Source organism: Pelodiscus sinensis, chromosome 2 (assembly GCF_052426305.1).
Source record: "Pelodiscus sinensis isolate ZL-2025 chromosome 2, ASM5242630v1, whole genome shotgun sequence".
NCBI lineage: Eukaryota > Metazoa > Chordata > Testudines > Trionychidae > Pelodiscus > Pelodiscus sinensis.
In genome coordinates, this window is record NC_143053.1 from 51,005,579 (window position 1) to 51,025,356 (window position 19,778).

At 41.3% G+C, this 19,778-nt stretch overlaps 1 protein-coding gene across 3 annotated transcripts in view; it reads left to right on the top strand.

Annotated features, from left to right (window-relative positions):
• Positions 1 to 19,399, top strand: part of ZNF704 (zinc finger protein 704) — a 203,341-nt gene extending 183,942 nt beyond the window's left edge. For 2 of the 3 annotated variants that reach the window (XM_075920471.2, XM_075920470.2), the window contains exons 8-9: positions 7,472 to 7,569; positions 12,849 to 19,399. In XM_075920471.2, coding sequence (XP_075776586.1) covers positions 7,472 to 7,569; positions 12,849 to 12,960 — 210 coding nt within the window. In that variant the 3' untranslated portion in view covers positions 12,961 to 19,399. The remainder of the gene's footprint in view (positions 1 to 7,471; positions 7,570 to 12,848) is intronic. The other variant, XR_016348708.1, reaches the window with a different exon arrangement.
• Positions 19,400 to 19,778: the final 379 nt, after the last annotated feature.

A 19,778-nucleotide genomic window follows, 5' to 3' on the forward strand; every position in this document is an offset into this window, starting at 1 on the left:
TTTTTCTTGTGATTCATTTGAAAATTGATGCCTATGATCCAACATAATGATATATTTTGACTAGAGGGTAGGCTCCGGGGTGCGGCCAGGGATGAGGTGTTTAGGGTGCAGAAGTTGTTCCAGGCTGGGAGGTGGGGCAGATGAGCAGTTAGGGAGCTCTGGGGTGGGGCTCTGAGTCTGGGGCTCATTCAGGGCTGGGGCACTGAGTTACTTCTCAGGGTTTGGGCATGGGCTTACTTTTGGTGGTTCCTGATCTGCAGAGCTGTGAAGGGGATACTAAGGCAATGCAGACCAAACTGCACCCCGGAAGTGGCCAGCAGCAGGTCTGGCTCCTAGTTGGCAACGTGCTCCACCCCAGAAGTGGCCACATGGTCTGCCTCTGCATTCTGCTCTCACCTGCAAGCACCAGGATGGGGGCAGCACGCAGAGCCCCATCATCCCCTCCCTTTCCCCACCTAGGAACCTGACCTGCTGCTGTACGCTTCTGGGTACAATGTGATTTGCAGTGCCAAAACAGGTAGGAAGCCTGTCTTAGCACCCCTGCGACTCACTGGGTCACCCTACAACTAAGCGACACAATGCCTCCCATTCCATGACCCAGTACAGGGTTGCAACCCATAGAGTCTTTAACCAGTGATTTTCAAACTAACAGAGGTGATGTCCAATAAAACACTGCAAATCATGTACAAATGAAAGAAAAAAAATTACCTAACAAAACTGAATAAGGAATTCTTAAGCCCTGGTTCTAGCCCCAGATACATGCGGGCAACTTCTGTTGATTTCACAAAGGTAGGTTTTGTCTTTATATGAAACACAAACTTGGTATGTATTGAAATTACTTGTTAATGATGCAGTATTAGATGAAGCTCAACTTTGACAAGGATTGTAAAATACTCACAGGGACTTGTGGTAAGTTGATGAAAGTAAATGGAAATTTTGCATGAATAAGGATGGTTGAATCAGGCTTTTAGCTTAATTACAGAGAAACTTTTCTCAATCCCATTGAAAGAAAATAAAATCAAAGAAGGATCTAGAGAGGTAACTAGATAATACTAGGTGACAGGTACATAACGTGCATCAAAAAATTAAATCAAAATCACTAAGTTTAAGCTGCAGAAAATCTACTAGTGAATAAATAGAGGGCAGTGTATTCTCATTTTAATTATTAAAAAATGTTAAACAGGTTTCTGATCAGATAAGTCATTTACATGTTGGATATCAAAACATTTCATTTCAAATTACAAATTCAGAATTGTCACAGTTTATCACATAATGCACACTAGTTACCCAGAGAACCACATAGGGTTGTTTTTCTTTGACAATGTATATTAGACTCGGTGATAACAGATACGGCCTCCCTCTCCTCTCTTCACTAAATGACACAAAAGCCTCTTACTCTCAACCTCTGGCAAATCTTGGAGATTTTCTCCAGAGGCTGTGGTCTCCTGCAGAGCTGATAAAAATGAAAGTGGCTGAATCAATTACACTGCACTCTGCCAATGAATATTTATTAAATTCCATCAAGGAACAGCTAACAGTGAAAGACATCACGCTGGCAGCAATTTGAACAAGAGTGCCTCGGCAGCAGAGCATGCCATGGGTAAAGTATTCTTAGAATTTGATTTCATAACCGTTCAGTTGATAGAGTAATTATTAAACTAGCTCCTTTTGTGGAGTAGCAGAAATTGGTGCCAGTAGTATTGGGAATCCAATAAAGCAATTAGCAACATGGTAAATAAGAGGCTGAAAGGGAAGGGATTAAATATGCAGGTATTTAGTTGACTTCAAGCAATAATGATCTTTCAGCTAGTGAGTGAGAGTTCCCAACAGAATTTAAGAAACAAACAGCTTTCTGGGAGATTATAAGATGATGCTAGTGATTTACAGTTTAATTTAAAACTATCTCATGTGAAAACCTAGAACAACAGTGTTGATAGTACAATTATAGGTCATTCAGGGCGCCATGAAGTCTTTTTATCCCTTTCTCCTGGAAATCTTTCAAGTGGGGAGAGGGAGGAGCCCACCAAATCACCCACATATCATCCCTGCTTGGCCATATTTCTCTGTTTTATCACTCTCTAGGCATAAATGTATAGTTAGATGAAGTGGGCACTAATATTTTAAAGATGCATATGAAGGCTGTTTTCTTCCTCTTTTTCCATCTGAGGGAAACAAGCTACTGCTTTTTAAAAAGGGTACTCCAAGCAGTGTTCAGTATAGACCATCATTCTTTATTGTATTGTTAATAATTACTAACATTTAGCAGAGTATAGTTCACATCCTCAGAGGACTTTGCACACGGTGTTTTGGCCAGGTCTTGACTAACGGATATTAGAGAGTTCAGCCCAGATCCTGACACATATCTGGCTCTTCAGCAGGGCAACCCTGCTCCAACTGCTGCTTCTGTGACCACTGGTGGTCAGTATATGCAGAGTTGACTGAACCTTAATGCTGCCTTCATAGCTTGTACTAAAGCTCCATGGATGGGATTCTTGGTGGGGTACCCCTATCTCACCAATCCTGTTGACAAGCTTAGTGCATACCAAGAGCTAATGGCTTCAGATCCTGTTGGGGCAGACCAGCCATAGGTGGCGGGACAGAACAGTGCCCACACAAGAGCACAGGGCAAGGTAAGAGGAACATGAAAGGGGTTGCATGTTGCCTACGTGTCTGAGCTGGCTTTAGGTGGCTAGCTGCAAGAGAGGGTTTGTGGCTGAGGATCCTGAGTGCAGGAAGGTTCTTGCCTATCAGCCAGGCACCCCTCAGCATTTCACTCCTGGCTAGCTTAGGCAGCTCTGTGGTTTCTGAAAGTCATTTCTAGTTTGCCAGGCTCCCCATACACTGTATGGCAAAGTTAGGCATCTAACTCAGGGCTGATAATTCCATTGAGTGATAGGCTGCTCCCTTACTGAGCTGAGCAACACCTATGTATGTTTATGGACCTTCCTCCTATCACAACACCCTGCATTCCTCCTAATCCACCTCTTGAAGTAATGCAGGACATCTTACAGAAAGCTGATCAACATGGGCAACACAGCGCTTACATGTCAGTTCTACACATACATGCCCCTTTCTGCTCTAGCCAGCGGATGTTCAATTCCCCTCCCCCCCCCCCGCCCACCTCCAGACCTTATCCCACCTCTTCCCAAATGACCCAAAGCAGAGAGAACAGACACATATTCTCTCTCATCATCTGAGTCAAGTATCACCAGCAAAAGGTTCACTTTCTTTTTGGGTGGTTCAAATTCTATAGTTTTTGATCAGGGTTTTGCTCTTTTAAAACTTCTGAAAGCATCCTCCACATCTTGTGTCTTACAGATTGTGAAAGGCACTTTGATTTTGAACCTTGGGTTGAATATTGTAGCTATCTTTAGAAATCTCACATTGATGCCATCAGGGCTGTTCCCCATTCTGGCACTCCAAATGCAAAATGTAGAGCCCCACAAGAGACCTTATATGCCTTGCCTCTTCACCATTCAAATTTCAGCACTGTATTCCTTTGGTTCTTCTGGCTCCCTGCCAACAGTCCCTAACTATCGGAGTACAGGCAGTCCCCGACTTACGTCGGATCCCTAGATACGAACGGGGTGAGGCAACTCCCGCACATGCGCAGCAGCATTCCCGGGGCTCGCTCACCTGGGTCCTAGGATCCTCCTCCTCCTCCTCGGGCCGGCTCCGACTGGGGTCCCGCAGAGCTGCCGGGCAGAGGAAAAGTGCCTCCCCACGCCCGCTGCCCCCCCCACCCCCCTGCCAGCAACAGGCTGCCCCCTCCCCTGAGCAACAGGCTGCCGAACAGACAAAAGCAGCCTCTCTGCCCCTCCTCCCCTCTATACATGCCGGAGCGCAGCAGCGTCCCTGGGGCTCGCTCACCTGGGTCCTAGAATCCACCTCCTCCTCCTCTTCGGCCGGCTCCAACTGGCCTCTGCCTGCAGCAGCTGGCCACAGGGACAGGGATCCCGCAGAGCTGCCGGGCAGAGGAAAAGTGCCTCCCCACGCCCGCTGCCCCCCCCCCCCGCGGTCTCGCATCCTGCACGCAACAGGCTGCCCCCTCCCCTGAGCAACAGGCTGCCGAACAGCAGACAAAAGCAGCCTCTCCGCCCCTCCTCCCCCTATACATGCTGGGCTCCCTGGGCAAACAAAGACTCCACCAAAACAAACAAAGTGCTGGCCTCATTGTGTTAGCAAAAAAAGGACCCTCCTCCTAGAACCCTGGGTGGTGTGTGGAAATAAAGCTATTAGCTCAAAGCATGGTGCAGAGCTGTTTGGTATTTGATGAGTTACTCCTTTAGTCCTGAGTTTGTCACAGGGACAGAAATAGATGTGAAATCTTCTGAACAGGGGAACAGACAGCAAAACAAACATTAGAGGGGAGTTAACCTTTCCCTATGCTATCCAAAACTAAAAAAAAATGTTTGGCTAGAGTTTCCCCTACAATATGTACCAGTTCCGACTTACATACAAATTCAACTTAAGAACAAACCTACAGTCCCTATCTTGTACGTAACCCGGGGACTGCCTGTATTTGCATTTGTCTTTGTTAAACTTCATCCTATTTACCTCAGACCATCTTTCTAGTTTGTCCAGATCATTTTGATTTATGACCCTATCCTCTAAAGCACTTGCAACACCTCACAGCTTGGCACCATCTGCAAACTTAATAATCGTACTATGCCATCATCTAAATCGTTGCTGAAGATCAATCTCTGTGTGCCGGGGAGACAAATCAGGGCATCCCTTAAGAGACTCAGAAGGATGAGACTAGAGATCCGTGAGTTTGGGATTTCAGAATTAGATTCACCTCCTGATTCTATTAGGAATTGTTTTTACAGAAAATCAGTGTGAAGATCTCAGTCCAAATACACAAAGAAAGGATACAGCATCCCCAACAGGAACCAATCCGGATGCCTCCCTCTGTCCAGCTGTCAGCATAGGAGGCATTTTGGGGAAGTGGCTGGAATGCTCAGTGCTCTGACAGCCCGCAGCTGGAGGATCAGGGACAGCTGGTGGTGGTTAGCACAACTGCCACACTGCATAGAGTCTGGGACAAAGAAGCAGGGAGCTATAATCATCTCCCTGGCAGCTGCATCACTGCTGCACCTAGCGTAAGCTGGACACAGCAGAATATCTAAGCTTCAGTACATGCTATGATTCAACAGAAGCGTGCTGGAACATTTCAGCATGGTGACAACAATTTCCCAAACCATTGCACAAAAATGGGCTATAGACTTCAGGTGAGGACTTGGCCGCACATATAAAGAAGTGTTTGTGATTCCAAACAACAGTCTCCTCTGATCCATTTATAACATCACAGTTGAGTTCTGAGGACACAATTGCTTCCCTCGTTCTCTCCAATTGCTTCCCTCTTTCTCCCCTAACGCACCTGCTATGAACTGAGATTGTGTATCTGCAGCTTCTAGCCTGCCTGTTTGTATCAGAGCATGCTGGTAAAAGTCTAACCCAATACCCTTAGTACTTTAGCAAGAAATGTGAAAAACCTATCACCAGCAGGACACGGACAAAGCACTCTGGGATGTCCCACCACATAGGAAGCTGCATGGACCAAGCCAGTTGCACAAGCAATGTTAATGGATCCCATCCACATGGCAATAATAAACTGGTTACAAAATGGCAGCCATGTGCCAGTGTAGGATTCCAGAAAGGACAAACACAGTTGGAAGACATAGTTACCAATCAAGTATTTACCATTCTGCACATGTCACTAACTGGTTGGAGCAATTCCTGATTTGCATCAGAGTAACTGAGATCAGAATCTCATTAGAAATACTTAAACAATTGGTTGTAATATTACCATAAACCACAGTTTTCCTTGACTAGACTATTCTCTGCTGTGCCTACAGTTAGATAAGAAAAAACTTTATAAACAATTAATAGTCCTACTGCACCTTAGAGACTAACAAAAAATGTAGATGGCATCATGAGCTTTCATGGGCACAACCCACTTGTTCAGATGGGGTTGTGCCCATGAAAGCTCAAGATACTATCTACATTTTTTGTTAGTCTTTAAGGTGCTTCAGGACTATTTGTTGTTTTTAAAGTTTTTTCCAATTACAGACTAACACAGCTACCCCTCTGAAACAGTTAAGAATTTTCTGTTCAACAAATGAGAAGAAACGTAGAAGCTATGTCAATCATCTGCCAGCAGCATTACAAAAATTCTCTGTGTTTATAGCAGTGGCATTGCTAGAAAGCAATTAGTAAGGCTGAAATGAAGGATATGCATTTTCCTGTCCTGGTCTGGTCAGTTCTGATTCTTCAAAATGGATGGCATGTGAGTTTAAAAAGGCAGTACTGAACAATGATAAGTTAGAGGAGACTGTTAGTTGCACAATCTACAATGATTTGTTGGCACTCCAGGGCACAGGAATCTCCATATTCAGAAACATCTTCAGGAAAACCACATTTTTCTGTGTAGACCAAAATGAGCATTCAAATTAGAGATTTAACTCCTCTTCCTAGGGTTCCTGTAGATGGCTTTTGTCTTCATGTTCTCCACACCGGAGCAGAATCACTTTCTGAGAAGTCGGAGTTCACAGAAAAGATTTAGGGCCCCCAAAGTTGGTATTAAGTTGAATCAATCTAATTGAGTTGGCCATGGCCTGGCCCTTGTAGTGAGTTTACTCAAAAGGGCAAAAGCCATCCAGTACCCTAGTCTGCTGGGGTCCAGAGCCATTCAAAGAAGGAAAAAGACTGCTAAGGAGGTTTCCAGGGCATAGGAACTATGATGAGTCAATGTAACTCCTTGGCAACCTCTCTCAGCAGGGACCTGAGGGAGCCATAAACTAGAACTGTCTTCCCCAGCAGAATAGCCAGGGGAGAGCTCTGGTCACATTTACAGGGCCCTCTCCATGGAGACTTTCCCTCTGATACAACTGCTCCAGGGATGCAGGTATATAAACTACATCCTACAAGTAATAAGTGAAACTCCTTGATAGCAGGGGGTTATTAGTTTTTAATCTTAACTAGGTTACATCCCCTCCCCTCCATTAATTGCACTTTTCCCTGATCAAATGAGAAGTCATTAACTATTCACCACAACCATTCACTATTCATTAACTATCTTAAAAAAAGAGTGAGATCTAGGGTTTTAAAAAAAAACAAAAAACAAAAAAAAAACACCTCTGATTTATCCATTTTATTTCCCAAAGATACACAACTTTGTTGTTCTTTGTTTTAGTTTGTTCTATTTATGCTACTGGAGGGTGGCAGGAAATGGGAAGTTCCTCACATGCAGCTAAAACTGTGGAACACTTTCAGAACATCTCCCTTAACTTTTGGAGAGTTATAGGTCACATACTCACTTTGACCATTTTCTCATCATAGACCAGGAACTGGGATTTCCTAGGAAACAGCCAATAATGGACATGCCAGCTGTGGTATCAAAGAATGTGTTTATATTGCATGTACATACACGTGTGCTTTTATAAGCTTCATTTTTCCTGCGTTTTGCCAGGTCTCACCAACCCATAATCGTCCTGCAGGGACAGGAGAGCCGAAACAACAGACCCACACAGTTCTCTCATCACCACCCAGAGCATCATTTGGCTTAAGGTATGAGACAATCAACTCCCATTGACAGACCAGTAGACAGCTGGCATACAGCAGAGTCAAATGCCCAAAATCAGAATTGGCACAATCTGTGCACTTCCTTTCAATAAAACAAACAGCAATGGACATATATTTTTCTCTCTCTTACCTAAATTAAAGGTTTTGGGGGGACAAACACTGAGAGTTTCAAAAGACATGCTATTAGACAATTCCGCAGATGAATCTGAGCCATGAAGTTCCAATTTAGATCTGAATTTCACTAATATTCAAAGGTGTTTGATATAATGTTCTAGTTTGGAACATCTCTTAGCTTAACTACATAATTGTCTTGCATTTTCCCTTGGATTTAGGGATATCTTCATGCTTATCACCATTTTTACTTAATTTGGGTAACCATGGAAAATGTATCTTTTCCACAGATAATTTAGGTCAAGTTATTTTTGGTTTCACTTAAAAAAAAAACCCCACAATCTCTTTCCTGTGGTCTAGATCCACCTCCTCAGAAGTCAATGGATGATGAATCATGCATCACATAAAGTCAAGACACTATTTTGCTTTTTATGTTCAAAATCCTATGTTGGATCTAAATTTCTAACAGGATAGGAGAGAAGATAATTCCTAATAATTCTATATTTTAATTGTACTCTGAAGAAATTTAAAATTACATTAAAGGAGATGCCATGTTTATCATTTGTTCAAGTCTTCCAAATCAAATCTCTTCTGTTTACCAGACAAAAAATATTTTTGCTAATTACACAGGCTATAAACTCAGCCTAGGACCTGGCAGTCAAGTTGCATTCTTTCTGGTTTGTGTGCTATTCCCAGTAGTGAACTTTCAGTGATCAAAATGATGCCAACATTACAGGAACATTTCAATTTGGGACTTTATGGGATGATGACTCCTCCCATTCTGTGATGCTGGAGCAATTTGCCAGAAGAGGCAGGCTCCACCCAGCTTCCCCCATCATCACTTTTCAAAGGGCTAGTCAAAGATGCAGATAGGCCAGCCAGCCTTATGCTGTGTGCGCGCTGCAGGGTGGGCTGGATCATTTGTGGCAGCAAGTACCCGGTGCTGGCCTGTTAAGTGGACTGGGCAGAACAATAAATGGCCAGGAGGAATGGATCCCCTTCACCTGGGCCAGAGGGGCCCTTCAGAGCTTTCCCACAAGTAAGCAGTGGCCTGAGCCGGGCCAATTGTTTTTTGTTGTTTTTTTTTAAAACTTGTTTAAATTCTGTGACAGGCGGGGGGAAGGGGGCGCTTGGTTGGGAGAGGGCAGTAATCTTGAGTGGTGGGAGCCAGAGGAGAAGTGGGGAGAGAACAAGGGAAGCAAAGGGAGGAGGGATGTGGTGACAAGGAAGAGATAAGTTAGTGGTAGGATAGGTCTCCACTCTTTTCAGTCTCAGATATTTTCAGTGGTTGGGAGATTGTTTGCCTGGTGAGAATAGGGCTGAGGATTTGGTTCCTTCACCCCTGGGGATATTGAATCTATCAGTCTGCTGCATAAAGCTGGCATCATCATGCTGCCTCAGTGGGACATTTAACCTTCTTGGTTCTGTGAGCTGAATGGGTGCTGCTGTTAAAAAGCAGCACCAGCCTGTATTTTACGGGCATTTCCTTTGGCAATTCATATTCATTGTCTGAGGCAGTGCTTTTTTTGTGATGGTATGGCCTGGAACAGCATACTGTCACCTATTTTCCCAGCACACAGTAAAGGAATGGCATTTCCCCTGTGAGTACCAGCACCTCGTCTCCTGATGGAAGCCTGCTCAGGACACAAGGCTTCCCCCCCCCCCCCATCCCCCAGTGTGGCATTTTGGCTCTTAAAGGGGCCGCAACCATATTTCAGCCCCCAGCACTTTTTTTTTAAATCAAGTTGGGGGGGAGGGGGGAACAGTACTGGTCTGAGGTACTTACTATGGTTGAAATCAACATAGAAAGCCCTCGACTTGTTTGTCTGAAGAAGTAAAAATAAAGTGGCAACTTTTGCAGTCTGATTCTAGTAATTTTCTTTCTGTCAGGGAGCAAATGCCAGCTGAGGATGAGGCCTGACACCTTTTTGATTATATGAAGGACACATTTCTCAATTAGCTTTAACTGGTGCTTGCCATTCTGTGTTCCCCAGGATCAATAAGAGGAGTTTGGATGTCAGCTATGAGGGTATATAATAAACTGTGACTGACATTTCTTGTTCTCAAATTTAGATCTGTTAATTAGATACCTTCTCCACATCTGGTACATGGTACAAAACACGCTCCATTTTGTTGAGAAAGAAATGGCAGAATTGGAGGGTTTTTTCAAAAAATAATTTGCTTGGGTTTGGGGATTTGGCTAGAAGGGGACAAGCACGCAGTGAGCAGGGATACAGGATGTCCAGGGAAGAGAGGAGGGAGACAGTGGGAACAGGGTGGGGTTTGGAAGGGACAGGGCTTAGGCTGGGAAGCTACTGCCTCCCAAAGTGGAAGTTTCACCAACCACCCATGGCCACTCATACTGATGATGTAGAAGGCAGAGTAGGAATCTAGGTAACTCTGTACTGCCCACAAAAGGTCATGATACCATCTACATCAGGGCTACTTAACGCACAGCACACAGTGCAGTTTGGGATTATGCGGGGCTCAACATGCAGCCTGCAACTGGAATCCTTTGAACATGGCCTCCTCTAGGAACATGCTCCACAACAGCGAGTCAATATAATGGTCTTCTGTTGATTTCCGTTTTAGTAGTTAAATTCCTTGACTGTCATTACTCATTAAAAGTGCTGTCATATGGGTGGAAATTGGGTAAATATTGCATTTTATTAATATCAGCAGAACTGACTTAAATGGGGCCTGTGCGTTGTGTAGTCTTGCCCTAATCTTTGTATTCATGCCCATCAGTGTGAAAGAAGCTATTTGCTTATATATGCAACCACACTTAAGCTGCAGCCCTCAGCATGTGCTGTGAGTATCACTGTGGTCCCCAGGGCTTCCAACGTTGAATAGCTCTGATCTACATTTTTGTTAGTCTCCGTGCTGCTGCAGGAGCATTCATTGTTTTTTAAGTTTTCTCCCCTAGGTGTTCGACAGGGTTTACAGTTTTAAACTTAATTTTGCCTGTAACATAAGCAGATACAACACAAAGATAAGCAGGGATAAATCTGGCACCAGTGTTATTTTAGGATTACACGTAGGGATGTTATTGACTAGTTGCTTCCCCAACCCCTTGCTGCCTCCATTGCTAGGTCTACACTACAAAGAAAAGTCGGAAAAAAACCACGCAAATTGCAAACCGTAATTTGCCTATATCTTTTTCCACTTTTCTTCCAAAAGAGGTCTTTCCGACATTTGGCCCATCTACACAGGGCCAAGTGTCAGAAAAATACCCCTCTTTCAGAACATCCCTTCTTCCTCATAGAACAGGGCTTACAGGGATACTGAAAAAATGCATCTGCTTTCTGAAAATTGTGAAACTTTGTGTTCCATTGATGCATCTGTAGTCTAAACGTACCCTATCACAAAGGGGCAACAAGGGGGGAGAAGAGAAGGTGCTGGGGGGGAGCCAGCTTAAAAGCTTCAGCTCTGTGGGAAGGAACAGTGGATTAGTTAACTACTTGAATAGTTGATGGGATTTCAATCGATTTCAAGTCGATAAGGACTAACATGGCTTTCCACCTTTGAAATGTACAAGATCCCCAGCGGGGATTCTTGTATATTTTAAAGTTGGAACACCACGTGAAGCCCAGGGCCAGCAGCAAGTCCCCCACTGACTCCTGACTCCATTCAGCTTTTCAGTCTTTGAAATGTACAAGAGCCCCTACTGGAACTCTTGTGCAATTCAAAGGTGGAAAGCCATGCTACTCCTTATCGACTAATCAAAAGTCGATTGAAATCCCATCGACTACTTGATTAGTTAAATCAAAATTCAACATCCTTAGTTACACCTGTTTATACATAAGGCTGAATTTGGCCCACGAGAACAGAAAGGTGCCATTTTAACAGTTACTTTAAGATTACCCTAACATTTACTTATTCCACATTGTAATTTCTGCTTTAGGGTCTGTAACCACTTATCTCAAACAATGAATCCTTGTGCTGTGCTAGCTTTGGAATATCAAGTGACTTAGAGAGCTACAATTAAAACAAAACCAACATTCACTACCTATTATCAAGTAGAATATTTTATCAATCTGTTTACAATAAGAGCCAAAGTAAATCCAGGCCAGGTTCAAGCATGTATGTTGTCTTCTGAATTTAGTGGCTTTTCCCACAATTATCACATAATTCCAAGGCTTGCCTATAGCTGTATAAATTTTTTAATCCTGAAAATCTAAACCAAGCAAACATCTTGTCTGCTGTACACTAGAGAGTACTGCAGTAATTGTTGTGATTTTCTATTACTGCATGGCACTTTAGAATACCTGAATCCAGGGCTATATAGGGACTAGTCTTGGCAGAGATGAACAACAGGACATAAAAGTCTTTTTGGTTGCTAATTTCTAAGAGTCTCTGAAAGATACATTAGTGGAAACAGGAGCATTTTCTAATCTAATTTATTACAATGGGAAAGAAGAGGGCAGATTGTAAAGTAGTGAAGGGCAACATAGGCTAGTGAGTGGCCTGCATGAGTAACTCTCCTTTATTTCAGTGGGCTGCAAGATTGTTGTAACCCAGACAGTCTTCCAGGATAGGATGGTTTTACTAACTGCACTCATGTGCCTAGAATTTACCGAGCATACCAATGGATCCGTAGCAGCACTTTGACAGAGAGAGCCATGCACTTCCTCTGCATCCAATCAGTGTTGTATGCAATCAGCCAACACCTCACATCACATGCCCTTGCTTTATGTGCATGTCACTTTAGTAATACTGGTGAAATATACCCTATGTAGATGGAGACAAGGAGAATCTGGCAGCCCAGCATGTGAGCAATGGTAAAGAAAATGTCTCACAAGTGACACCGAAAACCACGATGGGCAAGAGGTTGCCCACCGCTGTTGTATGATGCGTGAGAGGAGCAGGCAAAGAAATGCGTGGTCCCTTGAAACAACATAGAAAAGCAAGCCCATAAGCTATTCTCTGAAGACTACGGCAGGGGGAAGAGGTTGGGTGGATAACTCAATAGTGGGTTTCACCTCTCTCCAAGTCTCACTACTTCAGCAGAATCCTGGCATCTTGAAAACAGTAGAGACCCATTGAAAATATCAGGCTCTTTCAATGTCACGGTGCAGTTAGATGATTTTATCCCTGTCAAAAAGTATGTTTGATGATAGATAATTAAAAACCTCCTTTTTTCCCCCGGACAGGAAATCTAGAGGGGAGGGGAAAAAATGTCGGAAAGTGTATGGGATGGAGAACCGAGATATGTGGTGTACTGCCTGTCGTTGGAAGAAAGCCTGCCAAAGGTTCATTGACTGAAGACTAGAAGCACAGAGGATCCAGGAATGGGAGTACAATAGTAGGATCCTGTCGCTTCAGCTGCTCCTGCCTACCCTCCACTGCTGCCTTTTAAACAGACTTGTATTCAAAACAACGCACTTGTCGCCAAGGAGAAGCACTTAGCAAAACCTATGTGGAGCAATGGAGCCAAAAAAAAAAAAAGTCATGTCAAGTATTGAACCAAGAGCAGCTATTAATGTTTTTCTAAAAACAAATAATTTGTTGCTAACTGAACTATTTGCTCCCCCCCAACTATTCTTTAACCATGTCAATGTCTATGCTGTGAACCTTTGTCAGTTGAACCAAGTACTGTGTGTTGCCCTGAAATGAAGATTTCTTTTTTAAAACTTTAAACATTTAATTAACACTTTTAGAATATAAACTACGGTTCACTCAACAGCAGCCATACCACAAGTGGAGTCTTCTAAATAATTCTGCTTATGTGAATGATCATGGTTAGGTTTCTCATTTGGGGTGTTTAAGAAATTAAAATCTAGCACTCCTGGATTTTTTTTTAAAGTGGTCACAAACCAGAAAGAAGAGTGGAGCTAAGATTTAGATTGTAATACTCCAGAGAAGGAAAAATGATGGGAAAACACCAGCAAATCTCAGCCACAAGTAAGTCCAAGATTTCAGGGAAAGAGCTTCAACTGTTATTGAAACATACAGGAATATAATTTGGGTTCCAATATCTTTTCTGTTGCTGAAGCCTTATCACGATCCAGTAAATGCAGCTCTTTGAATTATACATAACATCTATTCAGGGAGGTAAGCCAACCCAGCAGTTCAGCTCTTGCTTCCTGTTCTCTTGTATATAAGATTATTAATGGTTTTAATGGTTCATTCATTCTTCCCATTGGTAATGCCAAATATTATATGCGCAAACAATGTATAGAAAACAAAAACTCCTGAGAAGTGCTCCCACCGTATCATCCCAGCAACTGAAATGCAACAGCAGAAGAGCAACAAATTATGTGTGTGTAAGTCTTTTTTTATTTTAAAATACAGTCACTGAGGTCAGAAATAGCCAACTTCAATGAAGAGGGCATGATAATGGGTTTGTGTGCTTTCTTGTATTTTAGTCTGTTTGAGGGTATACATTTAGAAAGCTGATGTTTTATTCCTAAATAAATGGAGTTGTACATCAATAGTTATTTTAATAGGAAAATGAAGTAAGGAAGAAATGCTATGTGAATGTGCATCAACTCCTGCCTGCTTCAAAGCAAAAGAAAACATGGGTATAGGCACTTGTCATATGAATAGAGCTATTCAGGCCCATTACAAGCTGAACTTGTTTTTCAGAGTCTGATAAATGGATCACACAGCTTCTGCTGAACACATTACTTAACTCGCATAGCTGCCTATGCTTATTTAAAGAACAAAGGTGCACAATTTTGAATCTAGCATATTGTTGGAATGGAAAATACAAGGATAGGAAGAGCCTGATTTTTTTAAACAAGTTATTTGCTTGGTTGCATGCATAATTTGAGCATGTTATTTCTGTGACTTGTTTACAAATCATGCAATTTTCATGCACAAGTAGCTACTGAAGGTCACTTGCATGCATATAGTTACCTGATTTTTATACATAACTGTGTGCATAACTTGTTTAGAAAAATCAGACCCTGAAATCCAACCATGGTAATTTATTTCATGTTTTGTTTTATTAACATAACAGAAGGAAAAAATCAGCAGATATACAGCACCAACTGCACTCTAGTGTTTGCCCTTCCTTACCTTTTGGTGAATTCATAGGTTATGGGATTTTTTTTAAAAAGATTTCTTTAGGGAAATACCTCAGCAATTTAACTGTTTTCTAGTTAGCATTTCAGAATGAACTGACTTTGTTGTCAGTGCCTTTTCCATTGTGGGACACAAAATGGATTTTGCTCCACTGCTATCCCTCACTTCTAAAAGCCTCCCAAGATGCTTATAAAACAGTAATTATGACTACTGTTGGCCCCATATTCATTACTTATGCCCATCACTGTTCTCTTCTCTTTGTATTTCTCTTCTCCCTTATTTGCTCTGATCACTTGAGTTTGAGGATTTTTAAATGTATATATTAATATAATTTGTTTCTAAAATATTGTACAGCATCATGAGCACCTTGCCAAAGTGCTACTTTATAAATTAACATATTAATAAGATCATTAAATTTCCACAATATGGAGCAAATTCTAGTTGGTGCCAGGAACCAGCTGAAATACTGAGGAAAATGAGTGGGAGAGAAGGCACAAGCCTTATTAATTGCATGTATTCTCAGTTCACTCAGCTCTTGAATGTGGAAAGATTTACTGGGCACGCTCAGAGGTTTAGCATAAACATTAGCAATGCTACTCCCCTATTGCTAATTTTATATCTATTTTTAGAAAGATAGGCACGCAAATAGATTGCCAAAGCTGTGTTATTGTCCATTTCTGGCCAGAGTTATACATATTTTCTTTCTGTTCCTGATAAGAGTAAGATTATTTACAAGAAGCTGTATGAATGGACCACCGCCTGGCCAAAGTTTTTGGCTCATACGTCTGTAGGGACCATATCCTTACACTCTTTAGCCACATCAAGTCACACTTTTCTGTAGGGTACGTCAGGAGTCCCTTAATTTTTCAGAACAGTCAAAATCTGGTCATCAGTTTCCATCATACATTCTTTCCACAGCTCCCATTGGCTGGGAACAGCAAACTGTGGCCAACGGGAGGTGCAATTGGCTGTATCTGTGGACACACAGGTAAATAAAGCATTTGGTGGCCCACCATAGGCTAACTCTGGAGAACCACATCCAGCACGTGGACCGCTTATTGCCCGCCCATGACCTAGCAAGACCTTGCCTGGAGTTATGGTATATTAAATGGACAGATGTAACCTAGAAGGTGTTGCTGCAGGTCCTTTACTCTCCTATAAGTACATTAACAGAGTTGCTTAGGAGCCTGGGAGAGGGATGTCAAATGAGGAGTCCCCCGGCCAGTTGCGAAGGCTTAACAGATTATGAGGGCTTGTCTCCATCCGTGAATGGACCAAACTCCACCGAGGTCATCACTAAGGACAAATTATACTTCTCTTCAGTTAGAAGAGGCTGGAAAAGATACTAAAACTCAATCTTGTTTTCTATTTACCCTTCACTGAACTCACCTGGAGGTAGCACTGCTGGAACTGAAATCTGAGGATACTAATGTAATTAATCCAAGACTTCCAGAGCATATCTTGTACATACTTATATCTGTTCTAAACGCAGTTATAAAACATTCTAGTGGAAATTTTGTTGTTGTGGGATTCCAGAAGGGCTCTACACCACCTTCAGCAAAATAATAAAAACTAGCGAAGCTGACAGCTTAGATGCAGAAAGTATATGCTAATTTAAGCAGCAGGATCCTTGTGCTTCAAAAACCTTTTTACAGGCTATGAAAAAAGTGGTGTCTTGATTGGTGGTTTATAGCATCTTGCCTCCAGAATTCCCTACCTGGTACTACTGTGATGTTCACATAGACTTCTTAATCAAATTTCCATCATATACAATTAAAGGATTTTTCTGTGACTTTCAGCAGGACAGTTTTTCACTAGCTGAAAATCAAGCGGTGTTGTGTCTGCTTCATAGAGCATATCATCTCTAACCAATCCAGAAAGATTTTACAGTTTGAAGGTACCTGGCACTATTGTTGATGATGCACAAGCAGAAAAAAAAAGTACAACTTACTCATCCATACCCTTCTTTATTCCACATTGCTGACTGTAGGAAGAACTTGTTTTTGTGAATAAGCTTGTCAGATAATACATTAGGGAATAGATAAATGCAGTAACAAGCCTCAGTTCAATAGAATTGTTTTTCTAACTAACCAATTTTAAGAAAAAAGCTGATACAACCTTTGAATCCAAGTTGGAGATTGCTATAGTATGTTTCCCTGAGAGAAATAAAGAAATAATTATAATATGAAAAATAAATTAGCACTAGAAATCTAATAAGAAAGCTAAATGTATGTGGTACTATTCACATCAATCAAGATTATGTCCAAATTCTTAAAACCTAACACAAAGCTCAAATGAGCTCCTAACATTACATATATAAATTCTCAATTTTCATCTTTCCCCTCTAAGAAATTTAAGAATTTTATCTTTCATTTTATACTACTGTAGAAGATATAGATATCCCTGACTTCTGAGTATGTGAGGAAGAAATGATTCCCCACCAATTAATTATTTCAATAGCAAATAGTGTGCAGCATTTGATATATAATGTTCAGATAAGCAGAAGTTCCTAAAAGTGTACATAGAGAAATATCTTAAAAATAACAAAATTATGTAAATAATATGGATTTCCTCAGGGAAAATAAAAGGGCAGTAAATGCAAAAAATAGGTCTGTTTGAACCTACAATTATTAAGAATTTTAATATGTACTTTATTTTTCTGGACAGAATTATTTAATGAAATAAGAACTACATTAGTTTGAATTATTAAAATTAGAAATGAGTGCTAATTTGTGACCATGAGCTTTCTTTGCTTAACACAAAGTAGTGAAATCTGTGTATGCTTCAAATAGTAAAAGGAAAGGGGTTTTAGCTGATATCAAGTTATGGGAACTAAGTCTGAACCTACAACCTAATACAAAAGGTGGACTATATCTCTGTCTATAGCTTTCTAGAATGTACTGTAAATATGAAGTCTTGTTGCTATACAATCACCCAGTTAAATATGTTATCTATAACTGGATTATTGTTCATTTAAGTGGCTCAACAAAAACTTGTACTTTGTAGCATGCTATCCTGCAACTACTAAGTACTCTGGTTTGCAAGGTGCTAATTTCCTTATGGTGCGCTAGATATTTTTAACATAACTTTTTCATAGAGGGTGCCAACTTGAATGAAACTCAAGATCGTGCATTGAAACAAGAAAATGCACTGTGCTGAAATGCACACGACTTTCAAACTTCTCCAGCAGTACATGAAGAAATGACCCTTTTTTAAAAAGTTCCATTGTATTATGTCCTTATCAGACATCTTTACAGAATCTAATAACATCATGACCATGGACCAAAGTGAGCTGACACACTCAAGTGAGTAAAATCATGCATGTACATAAATATCTGAATATTTTAATAAAGTTTTATCTAAGTAATTCTCATGCTAACACTCTGAATGATAGTGACTGACTGAATAGGTACTGTAAATCTGCAAAGCAAGGTTCACTGAATGTTAGAGGTTGAAGAGATGTATTTCAGTAGCAGAAAAGCACTTACGCAAAGCACATGAGTGTCTCATTAATGGAACTACTCTTCTGCTTAGAGTCAAAATTTGCTTGCAAGCACTGTTGACTCAGGACCATAGAGGGAACTATTCCTTATAGTCTTGTTTTGAAATACATTGCAAGACAACATGGCCATTTGTTATTTTGTGCTATTTGTCTTGCACTAAGAAAGGTCTAATTCAGAAAACTGGCTTTTTTTTTTTAAAGACATTGTTTAGCATTCCATAGTTGCCTTTTCTTTGTTAGATTCAAAGACACTTGTCAGAACAAAGACATAACACGTACAGGTCACTTACTTTATGACATACAGCTTGAAGTTTGTACTGCTTATGCGCTCAACGAAGCCATTGACTTGAATAGGAATTCTGGGTGTACAGGAAAAAGAAATTATGGACTATGGGCCCGATCGTCAGCTCATATACAAACTTTCAAAATGCAAATATTTTGTATCATCATGATTGGTGTCATTTTGTGTAGGTTTTAGTGTTTCTAAAAAGATGTCCTATTTTCAGAGCTGTCCCTTGGGCACGGCAAATCAGTGTGCCTGTTCAGGGTCCAGTGAGTTAGAGGGCAAGGGCCAGTGCAGTCAGCACTGGAAGACAAAGGGGCAAGAACTACAGGTGCAGGGAGTGCTTCAGGCTGCCAGCCTCACACCCCCAGGAATTTGCTGCAGAACGGAGGCCCACAACACGGCTGTAGCTAAATTGCCCCAGGTCTCGAACCCCTCTAGGAACGCCCTGCATATTTATAGTGGTAAGGAAACAGCAGCTTCTTTATACGATGCAATACTTGCTTACTAAACAAAGGGCTAAACTCTACACACAAGTGCTACAAAGCATGCTCTTTAAAGCTGACTTACCATCAATATGATTGGTTGCTATAGGCAAAACTTCAGTATTGTAGCAATGCTAGCATTATTTTATACAAGAGTACTAAAAACTGAAACAAAACTCAGATTTCATTAATGAACCAAAAGGTTTGTTGCTTTATGGAACAATAGCACATGTACTCTAATAGAGCAGACAAAATAACCAAGAACACTTGGGAGTAGTTTATCAAGTCCTGAAAGTAAGTGTTGCCCTTGATAGCACAGAGATAAGTAGGTCTGAAATTAACATTTCAATGTCATGACAACCAGCCCAGGCCATGGTTATCAATTCCATGTTATGAAAAGAGGTTTTGCTTGGGCTCTTAGGTGATTTAATATATTTATAGTCCCAGTTGTAAAATTCCTAAAACTGTAAACTGTTTAGCATGAAGGCACTATGCATTGTGACAATGATTTCTTCTTTCAGATGAAACATTGTCTCATGTGAAGTTTGAGCCTGATCCTACAAGGCAATCTGCTCAAACTTCAGAGGAGTATGTGCTAGCATAAAGATCTTCACAGGAAGATCACTTGCAAGTGTATTGCTCACTGGTAAAAAGCTTTTCTTAGTTGGGGCAATCAAACTACAAGCCTTACAGATGTTCTGGTGTTGTCATACACAGCTTTCACCAAGTTTGTTAAAGGAACTTTGTCATTTGGGTTAAGAACCACTATTTAGGGATTCAGGGG